This window comes from Periplaneta americana, chromosome 4 (assembly GCF_040183065.1).
Source record: "Periplaneta americana isolate PAMFEO1 chromosome 4, P.americana_PAMFEO1_priV1, whole genome shotgun sequence".
Classification (NCBI taxonomy): Eukaryota; Metazoa; Arthropoda; class Insecta; order Blattodea; family Blattidae; genus Periplaneta; species Periplaneta americana.
Genome location: NC_091120.1, coordinates 28615282 through 28642020, shown reverse-complemented (window position 1 = coordinate 28642020; position 26739 = coordinate 28615282). Strand labels below are relative to the sequence as shown.

The 26739-nt window shown below is 35.7% G+C and overlaps 1 protein-coding gene across 1 annotated transcript in view; it reads left to right on the top strand.

Annotated features, from left to right (window-relative positions):
• The window catches only part of LOC138697642 (putative leucine-rich repeat-containing protein DDB_G0290503), a 59368-nt gene that overhangs the window by 19336 nt on the left and 13293 nt on the right, over positions 1-26739 (top strand). The window contains exons 4-12 of the mRNA XM_069823068.1: positions 4041-4230; positions 6458-6649; positions 8910-9172; positions 9344-9582; positions 16020-16139; positions 18826-18944; positions 21048-21187; positions 21637-21761; positions 22250-22373. Coding sequence (XP_069679169.1) covers positions 4041-4230; positions 6458-6649; positions 8910-9172; positions 9344-9582; positions 16020-16139; positions 18826-18944; positions 21048-21187; positions 21637-21761; positions 22250-22373 — 1512 coding nt within the window. The remainder of the gene's footprint in view (positions 1-4040; positions 4231-6457; positions 6650-8909; positions 9173-9343; positions 9583-16019; positions 16140-18825; positions 18945-21047; positions 21188-21636; positions 21762-22249; positions 22374-26739) is intronic.

Sequence of the window (26739 nt, the reverse complement as noted above, 5' to 3'; positions counted from 1 at the left end):
AATACCTAAAGACATTAACTAAGACAAAATTTTCCAATTTAATTTTGAATTGTGATAAAGTCCGGCAGTCCCTGACGTCATTAGGTAACGAATTCCAGAGGCGAGGTATTTCTACAGTATAGGAGGATGAGTATAAAGACGTTCTATGATGAGGGATAGAAAGAAGTGCTTGATGCCGGTTTCGAAGAGTTGTAAGAAATTGAAAGCGCGATAACAGATATTTCGGAGTAGAAGTATGCATGATTCTAAACAGAAGAGACAGTGAATGTATCGTTCTTCGTTCCTTCAGACGCACCCATAAAAGTAACTGGAGGGAAGGTGTTATATGGTAAAATTTACGAGTATTGCAGATGAATCGTATGCACACATTATGAACACGTAGTCTCTCAGCTAAGAGTGAACTTACATTAGTTAGCAAGGAATCGCAATAATCAAAGTGGGGCATTACAAGCGTCTGAATAAGATTCTTTTTTAGACAAAGTGGTAGAAATTCTTTCATATGGAACAAGGAGTGAAGTTGAGAAGTTCTGGGAATTTATTATAGCGCATTTTACCTTCTTCAATGAACAGAACAAGTTTCTGTTCGTTACCTTTTCCGTAAATACAATATTTTGGACTCTCATTCAGAAAATCCCGGGTTCGATCATTGGTTCCGACCAATTTGGTCGAGATTTTTAACGTGAGTTTCCTCGTGAGAATAAAATGTTTATTGTTTTTCAGCTAAATAAAGACGAATGCCGGATTGAACCCCAATTACCACGAAATAATAGACACAACACAACGACAAGCAGTCCCAACAGTAAATTATAAACAATCGCGATATGGCCTCGAAGATAAATTTATTTATTTAGTTTATGTATTTATTTATTTAATATCGTATTTCATTATTTATTTATTTATTTAATATTTTATTTATTTATCTATCTATCCATTTATTTATTTATTTAATATTTTATTTATTTATCTATCTATCCATTTATTTATTTATTTATTTATTTATTCACTTATTTACTTATTTATTTATTTATTTAATTAATATTTTATTTATTTAATTAACATTTTATTTATTTAATTAATATTTTATTTATTTATTTATTTATTAAATACTTTACACTTGAGCTACATTAGGCATTGCAGCCCGAAAGAGCAGAAGCTCGTGCTCGGGCGCAGTTCAGATCAGTTATACAAAATATATCACAAAATTAAGAAAATTCATTGAGCACAATAACATTAATAAATGGTAAAATAATACAGCATGTAATAATAGGGTCTATATACAAATAGAAAATACAAAAGTACATAAATATTAGAGTATCAATTTTTAACTCAATTAGCTTAAACAATTAAATAATTAATCTGATTTGTTTCTTAAATCTATGTGTGTTAAGTGTACTTAGCTCAGGGTAAGCTCTAATTAGCTCTAGCTAAGTAACTATATACATAAATATAGTGTTAAAATGGGAGTATCTCAAGAAAAATCCTATGCAATATATGCTTTCCTTTATCCATCACAAATTCCATCACAACCTGGCCGGGAATCAACCCCGGTCCGCCTAGCGCTCTAATGCTCGAGTCATAGACGCGGCTAACTATGCTATTACAAGGTTTTGTTTGCGTTACCGCAGTAACCACCATGAGTTATCATTTCCATGGAAAAGTATCATGCATTCGGGTTACAACTCTAGCCTATGCCTATGGTGCGCTGCTATCTTCGTCTCTTCAAGATTTTAATACACTAAAGAATAATTTTTATAAATCCGTGTAAGTGAATTTTAGCCTTAAGGCTACACAATCAACACAACCAACATTTACTGATGGTCGGTCGTGGCAATGACCACCCACAACTTGTGAAAGAATGCAACTATCTATACTAAAAGCCAGGTTATGAACCGACTGAACCGGAAGCAACGTTTTGTTGCTCTCTTTCTGAGCTCTGTTGCCACATAGTGGCGCGAGATTCAAAGCATGTTCAGCGTTTGTCACCGATATGTTTAAAATAACTACTGTATATAGTTCTCGATAACACTATCAACAATATTAGTAATTAAAATTACTGTTTCTAAGAAAGCACGAGCTAATAACGCTGGTACGAATTGCGACTCGTAATGCACGTGGTACTGCAAATGAACTGGCTACACTGTCTCCGTGTTTCCGTTGCCAGATTTTCGTTAGCAGGCGACATTTTCACGCGAGGTCCAATGAAAAGCTCCGTTCTCGTTCTCCCCTCCATCCCCCACGCTCAACGTGTCATCACTGCACAGGCTACCCCTCTAACCCGCACTTTCCTCTCGCCCATCCAACTACTTCCTGTTTCGTCGATTCGTAACCTGGCTTTTAGTATAGTGATCTCACTATAAATTGGTTCTTACAACACTGAAATATAATATTTTGCAAGATACCTACATATAGGGTGATTCACGAGGATTTACCGTCCCTTACGGAGCTTATTTCCGAAGTCATTCTGAGCAAAAAATGTCATATAAACATTTGTCTGAATCTCAATATTTTCAGAATTACACTAATTTGAAGTTGGTAGTAAAATACCATTATTCTTGAGTTTGAAGGATGAAAGAATATTACAGATAAATAATGAACTATTCAGGACTACCATTTCTTTAATTAGCTAGTATTCTGAAGCTAAAAATGTGTTGTGAATTCCGTAGTTGCTTTGTACAGATTTTTTTTCTTCGATTTTTAACTACAAAATTACATTTTCTCACGCATTTATCACAACAGTTCTTACAAATCACGACGCTGTAGCAGCTGCTTGTACAGTCCGCTACGTATTAATGAACTCATAACAGAATTTAAGCTCGACCATGCCGAAATATAGTAATTATACACCTGGTAGCAGTCCTTTAATGCATGTCATTAAAGTACACCTATTCATTAAAGTTCAGGTTTTCGATTATTCTCGGATATGCAATCGAAAGACGAGGGAAACGTCACGGAGGCTGGAAATCCAATACTGTCGCAGAAGGTTATGTTATGTTACTATAATAATTAGCGTTAATTGTAAGTAATATTCAAATAAATTCAATTTGTCATCTCGTTTTTCAATTCTACTCGTAAATCAATTTCCAGGTTATATCAAAATTAGTTCATGTTATTCTCTAAATTATATCAAGGTCAATGACATTATTGTTCCTCGGAAAAAAATCAATATTTTCGCGTCTGGGCACATCTCACAATTTACGAGCTATGCACAAGGTCACTTCCGATCTTCAGTCAGATGCGAATAAAATGAATATTTCTGAATAATTTCAAGTTAGAAATATGGTCGAGCATAAAAAGTCGTATGAAACTTGCCTATAATGGTAATTAAGACGCTCGTATGAAAATTATGAAACTCGCTTGCGCTCGTTTCATAAACAAACATACTCGCGTCTTAATTACTATCATTATAGGCTCGTTGCATAATGTACTATTACAGGATTACTTGTGTTTCAAATTAATTAACTCGGAACAAATATTTACAAAAATATCATTATTATCAATGAAAAACACATTTTCCCCATGTTCTGAATTCAGTCGCCTTATTATCTATTCTCTGTTGGATTTTTGTTTCGGCATTCTGATACAATCTCACGTCACTTAAGCAGGTCTACTATTGAGGAGTGTCGAATGTTCACTTTCTCTGCTCCTTACAGACAGTAGAGACACCTGCAACGGGACGCATTTTGTAAACAATATATATAGAAATTATTTACTACCCTGATACCAATAATTTTCTTCAGCTCTAATAATTACATAGGGCCGTATTCATAGACATTCCTAGCGCGGGCTTCCGGTGGATGATCAGCGAACTAACGTTTTTCGTATTCATAAACCAGTGTTAGCGATATGATATAATATGATATGAATCCTGTACAAGTAACCAGTCGATAGCCGGGGCTAGTTTAGCACGCTCGTAGCGCGGGCTAGCGAAATGTCTATGAATAGCACCCATAATGTTTATCTTCTCTTAAGAGAGACAGCATGTTGGCAGCCTAGAGGAGGATGCCGTTGAATTAATGTATTTATTATTACTTTAACTTCAGAAAAGTGTGTTGGAGATATATTCAACCTTGGCGGACATACGAGAGAAAGTACTAGACGCAACTGGCAAGGACCTGGGTCCACTGGAAGAAATCAAACTTATTGACTTGGGAAACATGAGGGATGTCCTGGCTCAAGATGATCCTCCGCCTACCATGAAGCATCAAACAGAAGGAGTCAATGAGTTAATAGGTAACTGATCAGTGATCATTTAGTTGTTCAATTCATTATATTTTAAATCATATACTATGCTTATGACTTATGAGTCAGTTCATAGTAAAATTCCTAATATTTACCACTTTATTATCATTACGAGGATTACTCCGTTGTGGCCATCCGTGGTGTACGCAGTGACTATTACGTTAACGTTACGTGGACACCATGATCAAGGTGCGAATTGACGGGTGGGGAGGATGCTAGGGATCGTCCGTCCCTGTAGAATCTGGTATTAATTTGTCCCTGCTAGGTACAACATTTATCCCTTTCAGGTGCCTTCCCTAATGTGGGGCCTATAGACTAGTTTCCTTTATGTTACTAATGCAACACAAATATGATTCTCCTGTTTTCTTATTGAGCGCGACAACAATACGAGTGGGCCAACATTGCTAATTATTATGGACAGTAATTTTATCGACAATTAAAATTTTAATGCTCCCCCCCCGGAGAAAATATTCAAATCGCACCCTGGCCATGGTTGTGAGTACCAACTTCTGCAATAATACGAGTAATCGATGTGATGTCCTGCGAAGACACCAAGAATATTAACGTCTTAACTACCCATAGAAGTTAAGGTACTCAAAGTCCCTTCACCTCGTATATGCCGATTTATGAGATTATTATTATTATTATTATTATTATTATTATTATTATTATTATTATTATTATTATTGATGAATCGGTTAAGAGAGAAGTTTTATATGATACTCTTATTGAATTTGGTATTCCCAAGAAACTAGTTCGATTAATTAAAACGTGTATCAGTGAAACGTACACCGATTTTCCAATTCACTGCGAACTAAAGCAAGGAGATGCACTATCACCTTTAGTTTTTTAACTTTTACTCTAGAACATGCAATTAGGAAAGTCCAGGACAACAGAGCGGGTTTGGAATTGAATGGATTACATCACCTGCTTGTCTTTGCGGATGAAGTGAATAAGTTAGGAGAAAATTCGCAAACTATTAGGGAAAATACGGGAATTTTACTTGAAGTAAGTAAAGAGATAAGTTTGGAAGTAAATCCCGAAAATACAAAGTGTATGATTATGTCTCGTGACCAGAACATAGTAAGAAATGTAAATATAAAAATTGGAAATTTGTTCTTTGAAGAAGTGGTAAAAATTCAAATATCTTGGAGCAACGTAACAAATATAAATGGCACTCGGGAGAAAACTACACGTAGAATAAATATAGGAAATGTCAATTATTATTCGGTTGAGAAGCTTTTGTCATCTAGTCTGCTGTCAAAAAACCTAAAAGTTAGAATTTATAAAACAGTTATATTACCATTTTTTCTGTATGGTTGTGAAACTTGGACTCTCACTTTGAGGGAGGAACAGAAGTTGAGTGTTTGAGAATAAGGTCCTTAGGAAAATATTTGAGGTAAGAGGAACGAAGTTGCAAGAGAATGGAGAAAGTTACATAACGCAGAACTGCACGCATTGTATTCTTCACCTGACATAATTGGGAACATTAAATCCAAACGTTTGAGATGGGCAGGGCATGTCGCACTTATGGGTGAATCCAGAAATCCATATAGAGTGTTAATTGGAAGGCCGGAAGGAAAAAGTCCTTTGGGAAGGGCGAATGTAGATGGGAGGATAACATTAAAATTGATTTGAGGGAGGTGGGATATGATTGTAGAGACTGGATTAATCTTGCTCAGAATAGGGACCGATGGCGGGCTTATTTGAGGGTAGCAATGAACCTCCGGGTTCCTATTTGTAAGTAAGTGCCGGTAATTATTATTACTGGTGATGTTTCATATTTTCGTGATTTTTATATTAATTTTATAGTATCCTCTAAGTACAAAATAAAATTTTAAAACTTTTTGGAACACGCGGGACGCCTAGGATTTGCTCACGGAACTCTTGGGGTTTCACATTCACAATATAGCAGTAACTAATACAAGAAATACCTTTCGCTATTAACGTAAACCTATTCAATTCCCCACTTCTTACGTGATTATTGATACTCAAGTAGGCTACCTTAACATAAGAAAACAAGAAATTAAATAAAAAACAATAGCACTTTGTCAATTCGTCTCGTGCAGATTATTTCTAGGGTTCTCAATTAATATTCTGAGGCAGATAACTATTTCACTGCTTCTTCTTCAGCCTTCAAGAAAATTATGAATAGTTAGTGAGCAAGGATAATTATCATATATCTATTTGCAAAACTAATGACGCTGTTATTTTGCAGAGCTCAGTTCTGATTTCATGGAGAAGTTGGAAGAAAAACTGCAAGCCATTCCAGACTGCTACGTGGAATTTTGCACCAACGTGCTGAAGACCAGAAATACAGCATTCGAAAACCTCTTGAACATGAACGGCAGTAATGCAGAGGGCGACGAGACGAAACTGCACGAGCACCTCGAGAAGTGCGTTCACGAAGGTGAGTAGCCTACATGTGAAACACCTGACTTGTGCCCTCCAGTCCAGAGGTGTGTGCCAACCATACATCAGGCATACTGCACGACAGACAAAGGGAAATAGATCTATACCCCGGCGCTATTAAATGCGTACATGGTCAGTTATTCCCACCAAAACACCTGTAAATGCGCACAGGTCACATTACAGTACATTGTCCTTCGTAATACAACGCTCAGGAAAAATATGTAGGGACAGCTGAGTTAAAATGTTCCCGGAAGAATTGACTCGTAGATACTCAATAAGCACGAAATCCGTTCACTAGTTTAGAAGAATTCGATGTATGCAGACAGATTGCACGCCTAGAACACTTCTTCGATATCACGTGCATTTCTACAAAAAAAAAATCGATTTTCTGCAGAATCACATTAGCTACTTTCTCTTAAACTTCTCAGAATGAGAAAGTAAAGGAACTCTCCGTGGCCGAGGAGTTAGTCACTCTGCCTTCCACCGTGGCGACCAGGGTTTGATTTTCGCATGGACTATGTAGAAAATTGTGGAGGACAAAGCGAGCGTGAGGGGTTTCTCTCATCCACCTCTACCTGACCGTGAAACGAGCGAACCCCGGTTAATCCTGGTTGAGACCAATTATCTGGTTGATTCTTTTCCGAGTTTTTCCCTCAACCAATTGAAGGGGAATCGCTGGGTAACTCATTTCACCATCATAATTACACATGGCTTTAAGTCTGTGGCCGGGAGGAAAAAGGTCTTAAGTCAATTTTTTGTGAAAATGAGATTTTTACATATTCTGAAAGCGGAAACAATTCTCTACAATCTGGTAAAACGGCTAAAGTCAAATAAGACTCCTGACTGAATTTATAGAGCGTTACCAAATGTCCCAAGTACTTTTTGAATCGAGCACACACAGAATAAAGGACTTAAGTATATTTAGTATTTTATTCCTTACAAACCATCACATGTTTACTTTCTACGCGTCCCTATCAAAAAGGCCTAACTTGTATTTTAGCCATTTTATCACATACTGATGCCCTTTCCTTTTAAAACTTTAAGCACCAGGGTAAACAGTCCTATAATTGTTTAAGACCTATTTTGCATTCCTAATAATTTACATTTCTCATTTATTTTGACATGAAAAAGGTCTTATGTTTAATAGTCCCTTCTACTCAGTTTGGCTTCTAGTCTTAAAAGGGCTTAAGTGCGGCTATTTTTGGAAATAATCAAGAAAATTGTTAAATGAGCAACATTATCTACTTTACAAGAAATATAAACAAATAATATCCAGGAAAAACCTCTTAATTAAAAAAATCTTTATAATTGACACCAATTTCAATCTTTCTACTGCTTTCCTGAAAAGTATAAAATTTTTACTTAAGACCTTTTTCTACCCAGCCACAGAAGTAAATCGGCATTTTTGTCTTTTAAATAATACCCATTAATTTTTTATTAAAATTATTATATTTCACGTGCATCATTATCATATAAATTGGCTCGTAAACACTGAATACGAGAAAAATACGGTATATCCATTAATTTAGGACAAATTGCTGCAGACGGTAAGAGAGACACTGCATGTTAAAAAAATACCTTTCCGGAATTAGGGAATGTGAAAATGTACACTTCCGTGAAACCTCTCGATATTTCTGTACCATCTTAAGATTTTTCCTTTATAGGTTGTAAAACGAGAGCCATTTCTAGGATTTGTGCAAACTTGAAACTACAGTAGTGGCAAAAAAAAAAAACGGATCGAACCTTATAGCTGATTTTAGAGCCTTGTTCACTCCAGAGCACGATTGACTGGTAACTAAGAGTTTCGTGGTTCGAATCCTGCCTGGGAAGGAAACTTTTTTTGTTCCTTATTCAAATTTATTCCCAGTACTTTTCGATTGTAGCGATATTTTATTACTTAATTAACTTATTATTCCCAGAACATGAATTTTACCAGCAATCGAAAAGTACTGAGAATAAATTTGATAAGGAACAAAAAAAAAGTTTCCTTCTCAGGCAGGATTCGAACCACGTAAGTCTTCATTACCAGTCTATCGTGCTCTGGAGTGAACAAGGCTACAAGGGTCGGCCCGGTTTTTTTTTTTTTTTTTTTGCCACTAGGCTACTGTACACAAAATCCTTGCAATAACTCTTCACAAAGTTAATTAAAGTATACAGAATATATTAAATTAACACCTCAGAATCTCGAACTCAAACTGGTCCCTTGAAATGTGGATTGCATGTTCAATAAAGTAAATGATTTTGTGCACAATTTTCAGGTGACGATCTGTTCAAACAGCTGGAAGACACTAAGGCTACCCAAACACAAGCAATTACTGAACTTCTCTCAGATATTAGAAACGTAATGACAGTGCAGATATCCACGTTGGAAAATCAAACTCCCAGCAAACATGAACTTAGTCTACAGCAAAAAGTTGACCTTCTTGTCGTTGAGAATACAGACTTAACCCAGAAATTGAAAGCCTGCGTTGAAGAACTGGAAGCTGAGCGAGATAAAGGCAACGTTCTTAAAGATCGAAAGGTAAACGAATACAGTATTCCGACAGGAATTATTTTTAACATAATGATTTTAAAGTTGTGCTCATTTAATCATTCCGTTTGCTATTTTTTTCAAACAAATTGTTAAATTTAAGAGGTACGTGAGTCAGAAGTTTTAACTTGTATCACTTCACCTTATTCCTTCTTTTCGTAGAGTTCTATGGATCTTCAATTAATAGCAGCACGACAAAAACTCAGGGACATGGAACAGAAATTATCTTCCGATGAAGGAAAAGTGACACAGTTACAATCTCAGATGAAGGTGCTAGAAGGACAACTCAAGATAAGAGAAACAGCCTTCGAAAATAAGACCAAGGAATTAACAAAGATAAACAAAATAGCAAATGATCAAGTAACAAAACTAGAGAAGCAAAGAGAGAGTCTTGAACTCAGGTATGACAATAACGTTAAAAAATCCAATCCACGATGATGATGATCAGTGGCGGCTCGTGGGTATTGAATTAAGGGGGGCTGCATACAAAAATAAACCAAGCAACTTACTTTATTTAAAGATTAGTTCCATGCGCCTTATCTTGTAAGTTGTGTTTAAATGAGACAGGCTCATGTTAGTAGATTTACGGCATTTAAAAGACTCCTGCGGACAAAATTCCGGCACACCGGCGACGCTGATATAACCCCTGCAGTTGCGAGTGTCGTTAAATGAACAATGATTTAATTTTTTATATGCAGATTTGAACCTTAGAAATATCTAACTGGCGATGTTGTAGTTTGTTGTATAATATATATACATGATACATCAATAAATGAAAAAAATAACTGAGCCAGAAATTGAAATCAGGATATTCAAGAGCACGCACCAGGGCGCTTGCCTCATTTATTGTGATGTTAGATGTTTCAGATTCCATTATGGTTTGAAAACATTCTAGCAATGGCACCTTCTCATGAACAACATTTACTGTTCTTATTTTAAATCCATCTTGTTGCCCCAGCTGATTGAATTGTCTTTGAAACACATTAATCTAATACAGACTGTGTGGAGATCGAGGGTAGAAAGCAGGGATACTGGATAAATTATAAAAAAAAAATATGCGAGCCTTTGTATTTTGTTTAGCGGCTCTTTCCATTATGAGATTCAACTGATGGGCACTTAATTTCACATTTCTCCTGAATTGTTAAGGTGCTGAACTGAATAGTCTGTAAATATTGTACAGAATTAAACATTGTTGCACTTGTTATACTCCCAACATTGAAGAAAATGTATTTAAAACTGCGCGCTACTGACAAACTGCTGCAAATTTTGCAGCGCCTGGAAACTCTGGATTCACGGCCAGAGGCACCGGGGAGGAGGGGTAAAACTAACGCGCAAAGCATCCTAGACGGGACTGGCAGCTCCAGGGGAGGCAGTGGCTTCACCCTATAGTCCTTGTGTCTGGTTTCGCTCTGGCAGCATCAGGGGAGGAAATGACTTCACTAACGATTGCGTGCATGTCAATGAGAGCGAAATTCTTTTAAAAATTCGAGCCGCTAAATAGAGACTGTATAATAAATGTATTTCACAAAATAAAACGAGACAAGAGCCACAATTGTCTGGGGGTGCTGCAGCTCCGCAGCCCCTCTTCGAAAGCCGCCCCTGATGATGATGATGATGATGATGATGATGATGATGATGATGATGATGATGATTATCAGGGAAAGGATTTATATGTAAATACATATTTACTTATAAAGCTAATATAATTTATATTTTGCATTATCTTTATGTTTCACAATGTGTAGGGTTGAAAAATCCTACTTTTATTTTCCATATTTTTCCATATTTTAGAGTTTAGTACATATTTTCGTTAATTTCCATATATTTTCCATATTTCATATAAAACAGTCCATATTATATTAGGTTTAACAATAAAACAAAACAAAATTCCATTAACTTTTAAAAATACATTTCAACAATAGAGATTTAAACACATGTTCAGTAATCCCTTTAACATCAGAGTTATTTGAAAATTAGCAGTCCTATCAACAATGGGAAAGTAAGTTACAAAACTGTATTAATTTAATTTAAAATTTTTAACAGACTTCAGTTGTGCAGCTCAACAGTTAAATGCCAGTCAGAGTACACATAGGTTCAGTTTTGTAAATCATACTATAAAGACGGTAAATATGCCAAAAGTACGTCATTCAGTCAATTTAAAATCAAAACTAACAAGTTACATTTCAGAATTTAAAGAAGATGGTTTATCAACTGACAATAAAATATTATTTTGTAATTTGTGTCAGTGTGCAGTATCATCTACACAAAAGTTCCTGGTGCAACAACACATTACAACTAGTAAACATCAGGCCAACAAACAACTAAATTCCAAGCAGAGACAATTGTTTTTAACACAACCAACAACATCGAATGTAAGATCTGAGTTTAACATCGACCTGTGCCGTTCTCTCATCTCTGCTGATATTCCTCTCTACAAACTAAAGAATAAGGTCTTCAGGGAATTCCTTGAAAAATATACTCAACATACAATCCCGGATGAGTCAACACTTAGGAAGACGTATGCTCCATCCATCTACGATGAGACAATACAGAAGATAAGAGATGAAATTAAAGATAGTTCAATTTGGGTTTCCATTGATGAGACTCCCGACAAAGAAGGTAGACTTGTTGGTAATGTAGTTATCGGTTTGTTAAGTGAACAATATTCTGAACGAATTCTTTTACATTGTGATGTTCTAGAAAAGTGCAATAACAAAACTATAGTTAAACTGTTCAACGAAGCTATGGGTATCCTGTGGCCAAAGGGTATTATGTACGATAATGTGTTATTCTTTATTAGCGATGCTGCCCCTTATATGGTCAAAGCTGGACAAGCATTATCTGTTGTATATCCTAAATTGACTCATTTTACTTGTGTGGCGCATGCATTTCATCGTGTGGCAGAAGTGGTCAGAGACAATTTCCCTAAAGTAGATTTGTTGATTTCATCAGTGAAAAAAGTATTTCTCAAAGCTCCCAGTAGAGTTAACGTGTTGAAAGAAATGTACCCTGAAATTCCATTGCCACCAAAGCCAATTTTAACTAGATGGGGTACATGGCTAGAAGCAGTTGAATATTATGCCGAACATATAGACTCTATTAACAATGTTCTCCTTGCATTGGACTCTGAAGATGCAGTCTCAATTGATACTGCGAAAACAGTTACCTGTGACATAAGTGTGAAGAATGACTTAGCTCACATTCAGCATACATTTTCATGCATCATAAAAACGCTCAAAAGTCTCCAAAATAGGCACCTTTCACTATCTGAAAGTTTTGAAATTATAAATAGTACTGTGGAACAACTGAATCGTGGTAGAGGTAAAGTTGCAGATGCAGTAAGAGCTAAGGTGGACACTGTACTTTCAAAAAACCCTGGATATGAAGAACTACAAAAGGTTGTTGCTGTGATGAGTGGTGAATCAACAGTGAAGATTAACTTGGACTTATCCCCAGCAGACATTGTGAAATTGAATTATGTACCAGTTACTTCTTGTGACGTCGAACGCTCTTTTAGTCAGTATAAATCTATCCTCAGAGACAATAGAAGAAGATTCACTTTTCAGCACTTGAAAGAAATGTTTGTAACCTATTGTTATGGTAACAGACAATAAAAATTGTGTTTTGTTGAAACTACATTGGAAGATAAGGTACGTCCATTATATTTTTTGTTTAGTTTGATTAAAATGTACCAATATTTAACGTACATAGTCATTTTTTTTATAATTTTAAGTCCATATTTAATTCCATATTTTGGTAAAAATCCATATTTAATTCCATATTTTGGTAAAAATAACTACATATATATTTACATATTTCATATATTTTTAGTCCATATAAATCCGTTCCCTGATGATTATTATTATTATTATTATTATTATTATATCGTCACGTGAATGCAAGAACTAGGTAACTCGAAATTTGCGTTTTTTAGTTACCTCTTTTATAGCATAGCAAAAATCGCACAAAATGTTGTTGTTGTTTTCTAATGCCAGGCGTTTGACAATAAAGTCATTTGACCTCTTCCACTCCAATATTTTTCAAAGATATTATCATGACCAGCCACATTTATACCGCCAGCATTCCATTGTAAGATGTCTAGTTGATTCTGTACCATTAAAGTAGTCCCCGCCCGGAGATCCGATTGGGGGACTATTTTACCTCCAGATAATTTTACCTTAATGGTGCTCATTTCATATTGGAGTGAAAAATGGCAAGTTGTAGCCGATTTAAGTGAACACCATATTTTAACGTTTTGGTGGCTACTTCATTCACACACAACCCCCAGAATGTCTGGAGGACCACACCTGCTGTTGGTCGACGGGTCCATTGGACCTAGCTGGGAGATCTTGTTGATCACCAGCTTTCCCTCCTTAAGCCACTGGAGGACGATTTTAGTGCCATAGCAGGTCAGCACTAGGAACAGAAAAGTAGAAAGAGGAGGAAGGAAAGGGAAATGAACCCCTAGGCCTCGAATGCTCTAATGCCGTCAGGGTCGAAGAAAGTAAGAGTTCAGTCAGAGGACTGGATAGGAAAGGGTAAAGAGGGAATTAGATATTGGTTAGAGGAAAATTATACCAAATTCAGTCATTAACTCATCAAGCTGACCAGTGCTAATTGATGAGTAGCCCCTCTCTTTAGTTCAGCTTGTAAAATTATGCTTACTAACAGCTGCACCGCGGGAAGGTAGGGATGGGACATTGGGTATTCAATATAACAAATAGGTAAAAGAAAACGAGACATATTCCTTAGTGCAATAAATAAGTAAATAGGTAATGTCACAAAATATGAAAAATCAAGTTACCTAGTTCTTGCATTCAGGCGACGATATTATCATTAAGATTATTCTTGTCATTGTCATTATGTTGTGCTTATTTTGTACCAGATATAAAATATCACTAACTTGCTACAATCCAGTATAACGCATTGCAATAATTATGCAGGAAAAGCTTTATGTGCGTGTATTAGTAAAGTCCACGTAGAGACAGTGTGACATCAGGTGTAAAAATACTGCTCCAAACGGAGAATGAATATTGTAATCAGTGGTAAAATATAGCTCATGGTTTCATCAACAAATGTAGCAAGTTCTGTTAGATTCAAAAACTGACACAAAACAGATTCAAATCCATCATCATCATCATCATCATCATCATCATCATCAACATCCAATTCAAGCACTAGACCTATTGTCTGCTGAGGGTCTCAATGGTCTCATGCCATTTTTTTAATGGTCTTCCAACAGATCGTTGTCCAGAAGGACGGTAATGTAGCACTATATTTGGCCATCTTTCTGTTGGCATTCTCTCAACATGCTGTTTCCAATTAACTCTGTAGATTTGAAGAAAATTTAATAAGGTTGGACGTTCAATTCTTCCAAAATTTCTGTATTTCGTTTTCTACCCCAAAGTGTGTATCTTGACAAAAAAATATGAAGAGTTCGCGGGAAAAACGATGAATGTCACAGTTTTGTTAAGGTTGATGTCATTATCTAATTCAATGGATCACTACGAAATTTAATGGTGTTCTTATGAAAAATGGTACCGGTAATAAGGAGAATTATCACCACGAATACAGTAATCCTTTCCTTTATTTTCTATAGAAACAGCACTACATCTTACAGTTATAGACTCAATTAGATCATTATCTAATCCTTAACAGAAATGTGACATTCATCGTTTTTCCCGAGAACTCTTCATATGTTCGGCGTATAACTAACAACGAAATGAAATTCAAATTTATTACGAAAATTCTTAGCTATTTTGAACACACAAAAAAGTGAGTTACAAAAATTAATGTCCTACATTTGATAATACTTTGACAAAACAAAACGCATTTAATGAGGGAAATTAAATGTTCGGTAATCACATGCCTACTCATGGGTTTGACAATTATTCAAATTGCAATGTTTTATAGACCTAGTCACAAAGCCAAGAACTATTATTTTCAATTCGAACTTAATTAATCATAAATAAATGTTTTTTTTTTTCCAAAACAATGAATTTTCTTTCTTCTGGCCATATTACCTTCATGGCATATTACCTGCACAATGTAAGATTTTTCAAAATGTAAACAACAAAGCACTCTGGTTTAAAGGAAAGTCTTGGATTATTTCTCTATGCATGCATAAAGAATCAAAGTTCATGCAAACACGTGAAGTTTTTATTTAGAGAATACCCGTCATAAAAAAAATTAATTCAAATTAAGATGGCCATATTACCTTCAGGTACCATGTACAAATAGCTTATGAAATTGTAATTAGTCAAATTATATGGTTGTGTACCTCAAACTAACATTTTTAATTCCTCATACGAAGTATGGTGAGATTCCAGAAATTATTCAAGAAAATTGTTATGATAATGGCACAATTTTCGCATTCCTAATATCGAGAGTAAAAACATTGGCATGTCATCTATCTATCTGTCTGTCTGCCTTCCACATTTAGCGCAACTTATTCAGATTCAATATTTACGAGTGAATTTATCCTATAAATATATACCTGAATTGCAAACACTTGTACTTGATAATGGTATCGTATTTGGAGTCACTGAACAAAATTAAAATACGACAATGTACTCGAAGTCTTTTTTCTCTTTTATTTTTATATATTTTTTCCACGACTGTAGGAGGAGTTCATAATAGTACAATGTAGCCCATATGTTCCAAAAGGTTCCTAGTTCTGACCAGTAATTCTCAAATAGGTCTACGACCTAACATAATCTTTAAATATCGTTCAAAAATCAATAAGAACTAATTATCTTATTTTCTCAACAATTCATATTTAACAATGTTCTTTATGCTGCGAAAAATGTTTTCTACTTAAAGTGATTATTGCTTACAGAGTTCTTGATCTCAAGAAATCCTTAACAACGAAGGAAGAAGAAGCTGTAGCAGCGATCACAGGTCTTCAAAACAAGATTAATGAAGTCACACAGAGATTAGAAGAAGAACATAATTTAAAGTGAGTAGACACTTTTGCATAAGTTTAATAGAGGAATAATAAAATTAATATTCGAGCTATACTTGTTTTTTTGAAAGATGGGACATGACAGGAGCGTTGCGATCGGAAAAACAACCTAATGTCACATAGCATGGTAGGCCTGTTGCTATGATAACAACGGTTGAGTTGCCAAACTTACCGTTCCCACATGGCGAGTGCTTAATAGCTCTCTTGGCGACATTTATTGTGCACACAATGTTAGCATTGGTACGTTTCGTCTTTGATTCCCTGTCGATTTTTGTATTGTTTTCTTACCTTTGCGTCAATTGTCAATGAATGTTTTAACGTCAGCCATCTTAACGTCAATTGATACCTTCCATCAGCTGGCAGCATGGTAGGTCATATTGGCAACATGGCACTGTAGTTCCAAGTTCGGTCGCTTAACTGTCATGTCCCATCTTTCAAAAAAACAAGTAGGGGAGACTGTTGTACCTTTAGCATAGTGTACCTTTGAACATTTTTTCCTTTTTAATGTTTGCTGCTACCTAGAGGACTCAAACTGAAGTAGATTGCAGAGAAAGTCGCTAAGTAACTCTGCTCTTAGTTTCAATTTTATTTACAGCAAAATGCGACTTCTGTGGACAAAAGAAGTTCTTTTAGTACCAAAAGTAAACATTTCGTTCATTGGTATATGTTTTCTAATAGAAAACCAGATTGTATTTGTTAATATCTTTCAAGTACGGTGTGTTACCTATCATCTGGTGAGCAATAACATATTTTAATTTCCATGATTTATTCGAATCTCTAGTTTTGGGAGCCATATTTGTTTAAAAATGTACCCTCTTGTACCTTTGAACACAAAACATCTTGTACCATGGAACATGTTCCAAAGTACATGCCACTATCGATTTTTGTTTTTCTTTTATTTTAAGATCATGTCACGAAGTAAGTCTGGAGTTGAGAGGCCCCCAATTGATCCTGATGCCTTGAAGAAAGCTGTTGAAGCAGTTATTGCTCCACCAGGAAATAAAATCTGAATCAGAGAAGCCTGCTCTGGTTTATGATTGCAAATAGATTTTAATATGATTATCAGTTCTTACAACTATATTCCCACCTATATTTCGTGTATTCCAACTTAAAAGAGAGTATGTTCCAAGGTACATGAAGCTGTTGTACCTTTGAACGCAGTACATATCCCTTCATTTTATTTTTTCCATCCTTAATAGATCTGTAAAACAGGAAAATACATACAGGAAGTTGTAAAGGAATCTTCAATAATTACTTCAAGAATTTTTTTCATTTTAAACATTTCATTTCCCAAAATTAAAAAAATAAAATGTGAAAAGTGTTTAAAGGTACAACAGTCTCCCCTATAGTTAGACTGGTTTTCACGACATTGCAAGTTTCGGACTTTTTGATTAATTTAGCCAAGTCCTACGATGCCATAAATTCAACCAGCATTTTTGGATCAAACGGTTCTTCATTTACATTAAGTTGCGATGCATACAGCGGTCGACGGCGAACGAAAGGTAACGAACGCTTAATGTAGACTGTAGTAGTAAAGAACGCCACCAAACACATTCGTTCACCTTCGTCAGAGTTCGTTCACTCGGCGGTTCATCAAAGGAACTTCGTTGTTAGACTGTAGATGGAGTGAATTCGATTCGTTACAAAATGTGTACGACAAGATACATTTTACACCGAACGCCGAATTCATTCGATGTCGTTCGCTGTAATGTAAAAGCGCCTTTACTGTAACACAACAATATTATTAAATCAGTGAGTGCACCTTACATAAACAGATACAGGAAATATTATCCCGCCGTATTCACTTGTTAGATTTTAAAATTATCGCAAGAACTACAACGGATGTTTACAGAAAACGGATGTAGGTAAATTCTCATTTTTAAATAGAACTATAAATGATTGGAATGACCTACCTGCAGCGGTCTTTGAGGACTGTCCTTCCTTAAGGAGATTCAAGAATAATTTAAAAAGTTTTATATAAAGTGCAAATTAAAATTAAGGTGACATTTAACATTTAATTTTTTAAGGTGGCATGTATTTATTTAGCCTGACGAGTTACTTCCTTGGTTTGAATTGTAAATTATTTAAAAATAGCGTGTAAGAGGGCCTTAGACTAGAAATGTTTAATTTAAATGTAGTTCTGTTTATAAGTATGCATAAGGGTGTAATTATTTGACTTATTTGAACTGTTGTATCAGTGAAGCGAGGTTAGTCAGTGAAGTTATGGTTTTACAGTGCAGTGAATAGTTCCGATCAGTGATAATTTATAGCGTCAATGAAATGTGTTCTATAGTGTCAGTGAAATGTGTGCTAAAGTGTCAGTGAAATGCGTCATAGTGCCACTACAGTGAGTGAGATGAGAGTAAAGTGAAAGACTATTGAAACTTATGTAGGGCTTATACATAATTATGTAGGTTGTAATGTAAAATTAGGTATTTTATTTATGTTTTATTATTATTGCGTTAAATTATATTGTGTATTCTTATTGTATTTTGTATAAAATTGTATTGTGTATTGTAAATTTATTGTGTATTGTATTGTAATTTTATTGTGTATTGTTTATATTGTGTATACCACTGCCACCGGGTGCTTGCCCACTTGCAGTGTAAAAAAATACATACATTCATTATGTCTATTCAAAACAATATTCTCAAACTATAGACAATTTTCTATGTAACAGGTTGCAGTTAGAATCCGAACTGTCCATCAGTGAGCAGAGAATGTTAGAGGTTGAAGAGAAAGGCAGACAACTTGCAGAAATGGCTGAGAAAACAAAGACGATTGTTGTATCTGGTGAAGGTATGAATATGGACATCTTTAAATGCACTATTTAATCGTATTTGTAATTTATAGGAGAACTAACATATTAAAAAAATACTTAACAGTAAAAATGCTCTCTCTGAAAAGTGACAGATCACGCTCAAATAGAGCTGGTATGATACAAATGAACCGGGAGAATTCAGAAATGTACAACCTGCAATTTTCAGTATCAGAACGGGAAGTATTTAAAAATCCGTAGAGACAACGGAGTGTATCATAATGCAATAAATACAACTCGAAGGAAGAAAACCTTGATGCATCTTAATTTAAATTATACGGAACAGAAGTAAATCCAACGAAAGTATGGATATTACTATAAAATAAACAGCATCAAACTGTTCTAAGATCAATTGAGACGTTCTCTGGAATAAAAACTCAATTAAAAAATCTTGAATTTAAGACACAGCATCAAACATTTTAGATCTCTCAATATGAAAAACTTATCAGATTACCAGGAAACAATTGGCATTCATACAGTCCTTTCTGTAGATTGAAAACTCAAAAAAGTTTCATATCCATTGTTCAAGAATTAAAACAGAAAATCAATATCCCGAATTTAAAAGAAAACTTACAAATTAAACCAAACCCTCTAACTCTATTAAATATAGAATATAATCTAAATTTAACACAAGAAATATTGAAATCAGAAGTAAACACTGAAATACTGAAACAATTGTCTTTAGAGACAATTAATATTAGGTACCCTCCACAAAACTGGCTTCATTTATACACCGACGGATCCTTGATCTCCAGAGAACAAGGTGCCGGTGCAGGTGTTACGTGCTGTCTCTTCTCACTTTATAGATCTCTTGGGTATGGAACAACAAGTTTTGATGGAGAAATCATTGCAATAAGTGAAAGTCTCAGGAATCTTCTATGCCACATCAATAAATTTAAGAATGCAATTATATTGTCAGACTCCAAAGCAGCTATTCTATCAATCGTCTCTAAACACACTCCTTCATCTCAAACAGCAGAAATAACTAAAATGCTCTCTCAATTAATATCACTCAATAAAAGAATTGTATTCCAATGGATACCATCCCATTGTGGAATCCTGGGAAACGAGAATGCGGATGCTTTAGCAAAGAAGGGCAGCACTGCTACTTACAGACCTGTTACTAAATCTACGTATTACTCTGTGAAAATATTTATTAAATCTACATACTTAGACTTCAACAAACAAAATTTGATAACACAATCTCAAAGGAAAAAATGGAACTCTCTGTATCATAATCCACAGTTAATTCCCGATTTACCACGAAAATCGTCTGTAGCTGCATTTAGATTGGCAACAGGCCATGATTCTTTGGCCAAACACCTGTATAGAATTGGAATATATCAGTCCCCTAACTGCCCATTGTGTAACTCAAACCAAGAAATGGATTCGGAACACCTCAGAATCTGTGCTTCAGTGGCTGGCCATGATAATATCTTTGAAAAATATTGGAGTGCAAGAGGTCAAATGACTTTACTGTCAAACGCCTGGCATTAGAAAACAACAACAACATTTTAGATCTCGTATAACAACATTGCGCAGAATGACATTCAAATGTTTCTAGAAGGTGCTGTGTTTGTTGGAGGGAAATAATATTTGTCAGGAGGGAGATGTGCTATTGAGGATTCAATATATGATGGAAACAGATAAACAATGTAACATACATTAAGTTGTTATTCCAGGGAACGGCTCAATTGCATTAAACAGCAATAAAAACACCATCACGAGATTTCTTTATTTAAAGAAAATTTGAGACAGCATGCCATAGTTATTATAATTTTAAATTTTGATACACAGTAGCCTACCGGTAATGTGAGTGAGTGAGTGAGTGAGTGAGTGAGTGAGTGAGTGAGTGAGTGAGTGAGTGAGTGAGTGAGTGAGTGAGTGAGTGAGTGAGTGAGTGAGTGAGTGAGTGAGTGAGTGAGTGAGTGAGTGAGTGAGTGAGTGAGTGAGTGAGTGAGTGAGTTTCTAAACAACAAATTCAAGGCACATCGTGACCAATTAGTAAACTCTATGTATTTGAAGAGGTTTGTAGAAATCTTATTTTGTTATATGAAAATAATTTTCACTGTATTCATCCACAGAATCAAAGCATAGTGAGCGCGAAGTCGAGCTCTGGAATGAACTCCAGTCTACAAAAGTACTTTTAAAATCAGCCCAAGACCAAATAAACGCACTTAAGGAGGAGAAAGACAAATTCCTGGAAACAATAAACAAAGCGTCTGTACGTACATTACCAATATCTAATTTTCATGAGTATAACATGTTCTTTAAAAATAGAAGATAGCTTTCATCATTAAAGTAACTTGCAATGTGGTCAAAGTGATTATTTTTGAGAGGAAAATTATAAGATATGCGATATTCTTAGACACACACTTAAGAATACTTGTTCCAGTAACTACATATTCATTTAAGCATGATTTTGATACATTATTCCTGTTTGGTGATCCATGAGTGGTGAGGAAGAATAAGGTTTTATAACCAATGCATGTTCAAAATCTAAGACATAAAGATCTGAAGTAAGAGGTTGGAGGGATATTTTTTGTATAAAGTAACACTTGGTAAGGATTTCATTAAATGTAAGCCAACAGCAATTGTAAATATTGTACACTGAATTTCTGGGAGTTCAAATAATTATATTAACAACTATTAATTTCAAAATTAATCCTTTAGGAGGACGACGAAAACAACCTAAAAGAAATCTGCACAAAATATGGTGCCGAATTAGTTCAAAAAGATGACAAAATAAAACAGCTACAAGATCGAATCATTGAGCTGCTGGATACAGTTGCGAAATGGTAAATATATTTTTGTCTCTAATTACAAAAAAAAATCTAATAGTTAAAGTATCACTCACTTCCATTTTTTAATCTGACTTTTTTTTCTTCCATTTGCAGTTCTGGGTAACCAATACCCGTTCTGCGACTACGGACCTTGCTTAACCAGAATTTTCTAAAAAAAATTAGAAAATAGAATAGAGGAGAAAAATATCGACCATACTTGAATGTTCTGAAACTCGTTTATATCTGAATAAACCTCTAGTATTATTTTTATATAAACTTTATTTCTTAATCAAGTTAGAGGACTTTAAAATCTTTACTGATTTTTAAATAACCCTACATTCAGATAAAGAGTAACGTAGGCCATGTCCTTACCCGTGAAAATGCAAACATCAATTTAAAACAAACCTCGTTTCCAAGAAATCACCATTAGTAAATCTTATTGCATTGATACTGCTCCAGTATTTGAGTTTTAAACCACATTTTCAAAGTTGTCTTTGTTACAGCCAGGAGCAGAATGTCCTCCTTGATAAACAAATGAAGGATTATCAAGAAAGAATCGAAGCACAATCTGGAAACTCGTCTATTAATGTACAGACACAAGTTCAGCTGTCACAGCTTCAACAACAGGTATTCATATTATTATGTTTTTAGTTGTTTTAACAACGTTGTATCAACTACTGGATTATTTAGCGTCGATGAGATTGATGATAGCGAGGTGGTATTTGGCGAGATGATGATGACTCGCCATAGATTACATGACATTCGTCTTACGATTGGGGAAAACCTCAGAAAAAACCAACTAGGTAATTAGCGCAAGCGGGAATCGAACCCACTCCGAATCGGCAGGCAAGTACCTCAGCCGATTGAGGTACACCGGTGGCTTTCATATTATTAGGGCCTACCTAAAATAATATACAATACTAAGTACCGGTACCTCGTTATATTAAAACAGTAATAAACTCTGGTAATCTGGGAGGGGGATAAAAAAATAGAGCAATACACACATGTATACAGTTATTCATTTCCCTCTTCCTTTTCAATTTTATGCAGTTCTGCATTTTATATAATACCCTCGAAATTACGGTATCTATTTCTAGGCGATTTCAATGCAAAGTGTGAGACTTCTATATTCCTATGCGTCTTCCTCACTGAAAAATAGGTAGTAGTAGTTTTTTTTACTTCGCTTTATCAACATCTAAGGTTATTTAGCGTCTGAATGAGATGAAGGTGATAATACTGGTGAAATGAGTCCGGGGTCCAACACCGAAAGTTACCCAGCATTTGCTCATATTGGGTTGAGGGAAAACCCCGGAAAAAACCTCAACTAGGTAACTTGTCCCGACCGGGAATCGAACCCGGGCCACCTGGTTCCGCGGCTAGACGCGCTAACCGTTACTCCACAGGTGTGGACCTGAAAAATAGGTAACTCTGCGTGTTATTTAATGACATTGAAATTGAGGTACCTATTTCCAGGACATTTTAACGCAAAGTGTAAAAGTTCCATACCCCTCTACGCCTTCTTTACCGAAAATATTAAACTCTGAATTTTATACAATGTCCTCGAAATATCAATAGGTGTTTCTAGGAGATTTCAACGCAAGAAGAGGTATGAAACTTGTATAACTCTATATACATTGGTTATTAATAATAGACAATTCTACATTTTATTGAACGACTACAGAACTTCAGCAATAGCTTATGTTACATAATTCTTTGTTTTAAACAAGCTAATGAAAAAAGCATCCATAACAGGTTACCGGTAGATTGTACCTATTTTTATTTATTTATCTAAAAGATAACAGCTCCCTGTATTAACAGGCTGCCACAGAGACAGAGCATATTGAGCAATAGGCAGTTGGAAGTATAAATAATATACATATGTTTAAGTTGAAAGGAGTCTTACAACAATGACAAGAAATGGCAATAAATAAGTAGCTACTAACTAATTAGTTGAAGATCATTGTTGACCGTAGAGATGGTTGCGGAGTATAAATATTGATCCTCTCAGAGCTACAAGAACGATGTCATCAATTGCCTTCCTCTAGGCCGAAACGTTGCCAGGTCTGGAAGAAGAACCTGGGAATAGTTCCGCGCGCTCCAACCATAAGGCCTATTACTTCAATTTGTTGTAGACCGTATTTGTCCATGAAATATGGAACGGTACGCACATAGATGTCGTTTTTTCCCTATTTACATCTTCAGGTTGGCTCTTTTGTTTTTCAAATCTAACGGTGGGTCCGATGATGTAGCCATTGTTGTTATTTGGCGGGATGGCAATCATGCCTATTCTGTTTGTACTGCCATTGTCTGCCAGTCCGTGAACTTCTTCGAACACTTGAAAATTTATTGATCTAAACTGTTCGGCGATCATCGAACGAATTCTATGGTGTCGTGAGTTACGGAGTACTTCACCGTGCGGACAAGAGCCCAGGACATGTGCAAGTGTTTCTGGCTCTCTGTGGCATCGCCGACAGAGGATGTTGTCCCGAGTCCTGCCCGGAAGGGAACGTACGGAAGACACGTGTGCAGTCATTTTAATAGCTTCGCGCCACTCGTTAGAGGTTAGGCCTTCACGATGTCGTATCCAGGAATTCGCTGGAGTAAACTCGCTGTATAGCTCTACGCCAAGACTTTTCTGAGGTAGCTTAGCCCACTCCTCGAATTCCTTTTCTCGCAGTTTTTTCCTCATACGTCGAGCGTCATACAAACTGGTTCGTGGGTCTTTAATTACGTCGGATGTCTCGGTTACCTGCAAAGATTTGACGCATTCGGTGCTTTCAGTAAAGAGATCTCGAGTGGCTATGACTAGGGATTGGCTGACAGTGCGAGGACGCGACAAGTATTGGCGTGCTGAAGATGGGCTTCCCACTCTGCTTTGAAGAGACCAAGACCTTTACACTTCATATCTGAATAAATCATATGGTCTGGCGTGTCCGTTGGGAGCTGTAGAATTTGTTTGAGGGCACTTCTGATAAGTTTATCACTGTCTTGAAGAAACTTAATTGGGATTTTGTTCGGCTCCGCGGTCTGGAAGGGATAAATCAACGATGTACAAATAGATGTGTTTAAAACCAGAAATTTTTGTTCACATTTCAATAAGGGTGTAGAAGCCAGTAAATAGAGTTTTTTGTGTAGATTCTGAATTGTACTTTTAGAGTCAAAATTTAGGGAATCATTAAACGTGACGCCGAGATACTTAATTGATTCTCCGTGTTTCAATACTCTTATCCGACAATTAACATCTAATAACTTATTTCTTTACTTCTTTCTTTATGTACTTCTTTACTTTTTTCTTTATTTACTTCTTTATTTCTTTCTTTCTTTCTTTCTTTGTTTATTTATCTATTTACTTATTTATTTGTTTACAAGGTATTAGTCTTAAAAGTACAACAATTTTATAATACATGCTTAAACTGCTAGTCTTTAGCATATTGCACCTGACAGCTGCAAAGTGTTGACTCAACGGAAATGGCAAGCTACAATTAGTTAGTTTCAATGTTCTGAGTTCTGTGCATACATTTTATCTTTTATAGTACATACATGCGCATGTATTTTTCATTTCTGTATATTTATAATAATAATAATAATAATAATAATAATAATAATAATAATAATAATAATAGCAACAGTAACAAATATAAATGATACTCGGGAGGACATTAAACACAGAATACATATGGGAAATGCCTGTTATTATTCGGTTGAGAAGCTTTTATCATCCAGTCTGCTGTCAAAAAATCTTAAAGTTAGAATTTATAAAACAGTTATATTACCGGTTGTTCTGTATGGCTATGAAACTTGGACTCTCACTCTGAGAGAGGAACATAGGTTAAGGGAGTTGGAGAATAAGGTGCTTAGGAAAATATATGGGGCTAAGAGGGATGAAGTTACAGGAGAATGGAGAAAGTTACACAACACAGAACTGCACGCATTGTATTCTTCACCTGACATAATTAGGAACATTAAATCCAGACGTCTGAGATGGGCAGGGCATGTAAAACGTATGGGCGAGTCCAGAAATGTATAGGCCTATAAAGTGTTAGTTGGGAGGCCGGAGGGAAAAAGACCTTTGGGGAGACCGAGACGTAGATGGGAGGATAATATTAAAATTGATTTGAGGGAGGTGGGATATGATGATAGAGAATGGATTAATCTTGCTCAGGATAGGGACCAATGGCAGGCTTATGTGAGGGCAGCAATGAACCTCCGGGTTCCTTAAAAGCCAGTAAGTAAGTGTGTAATAATAATGTTTCATTTTCCCTGGGAGAGTTAAGACCATCAGACCTTCTCTTCCACTCAACCAGGATGGAAGAACATACACATTGTCTGTTCCTTCAACTTAATGATGTCATTTCAACCAATGCAACGCTGGAATTTATAGGAGAGCCATAGTTTCTAGAATCGTGTAGAAAGGCGTAGAAATGACGAATAAAAGTATGAAATATTCCGTGATTCACACATTAAAACAGCGCGTTAAAGCAACATGCATGGTATGAGGCTCGAACCCGCAACCTTGCCATTATTAGCAGCATGTCTTAATCTTAACCAAATGAGCTATTGCTGCCTGTGTGTCGTGCACAGTATTGCCTTCTGCATTTCAGATCTGATTATCTACGTAAAATGAATTTCTGAAATTGCATCATTTCCTATAAAGAAGGTACAGGTGACTCACCCGATGTGTGTCTGAATTCTGTGGTGCTCGGTAAAAGGGCGTAAGTCAGAAATTGATATATTGAGTTATGAATACAAAAAATGTACCTCTTCAGAAGGTATAAAAGTCATTTGTCTATCCTCTTCCATAATGAAGCAGAGAGAGTTCCAGTCCATCATAATAATATTGGTCCTCATTTCAAACTTTGCTTTTGCTGTACTGAAGACTTGCAATTTATGACTTATGTTCTTTTTACCGCGCACCATAGGTAAAGGCCTATAGAGAATGTTCTATCTGTATATTATCTTTTTAATGTTGTTGTTCCAGGCGTTTGACAATAAA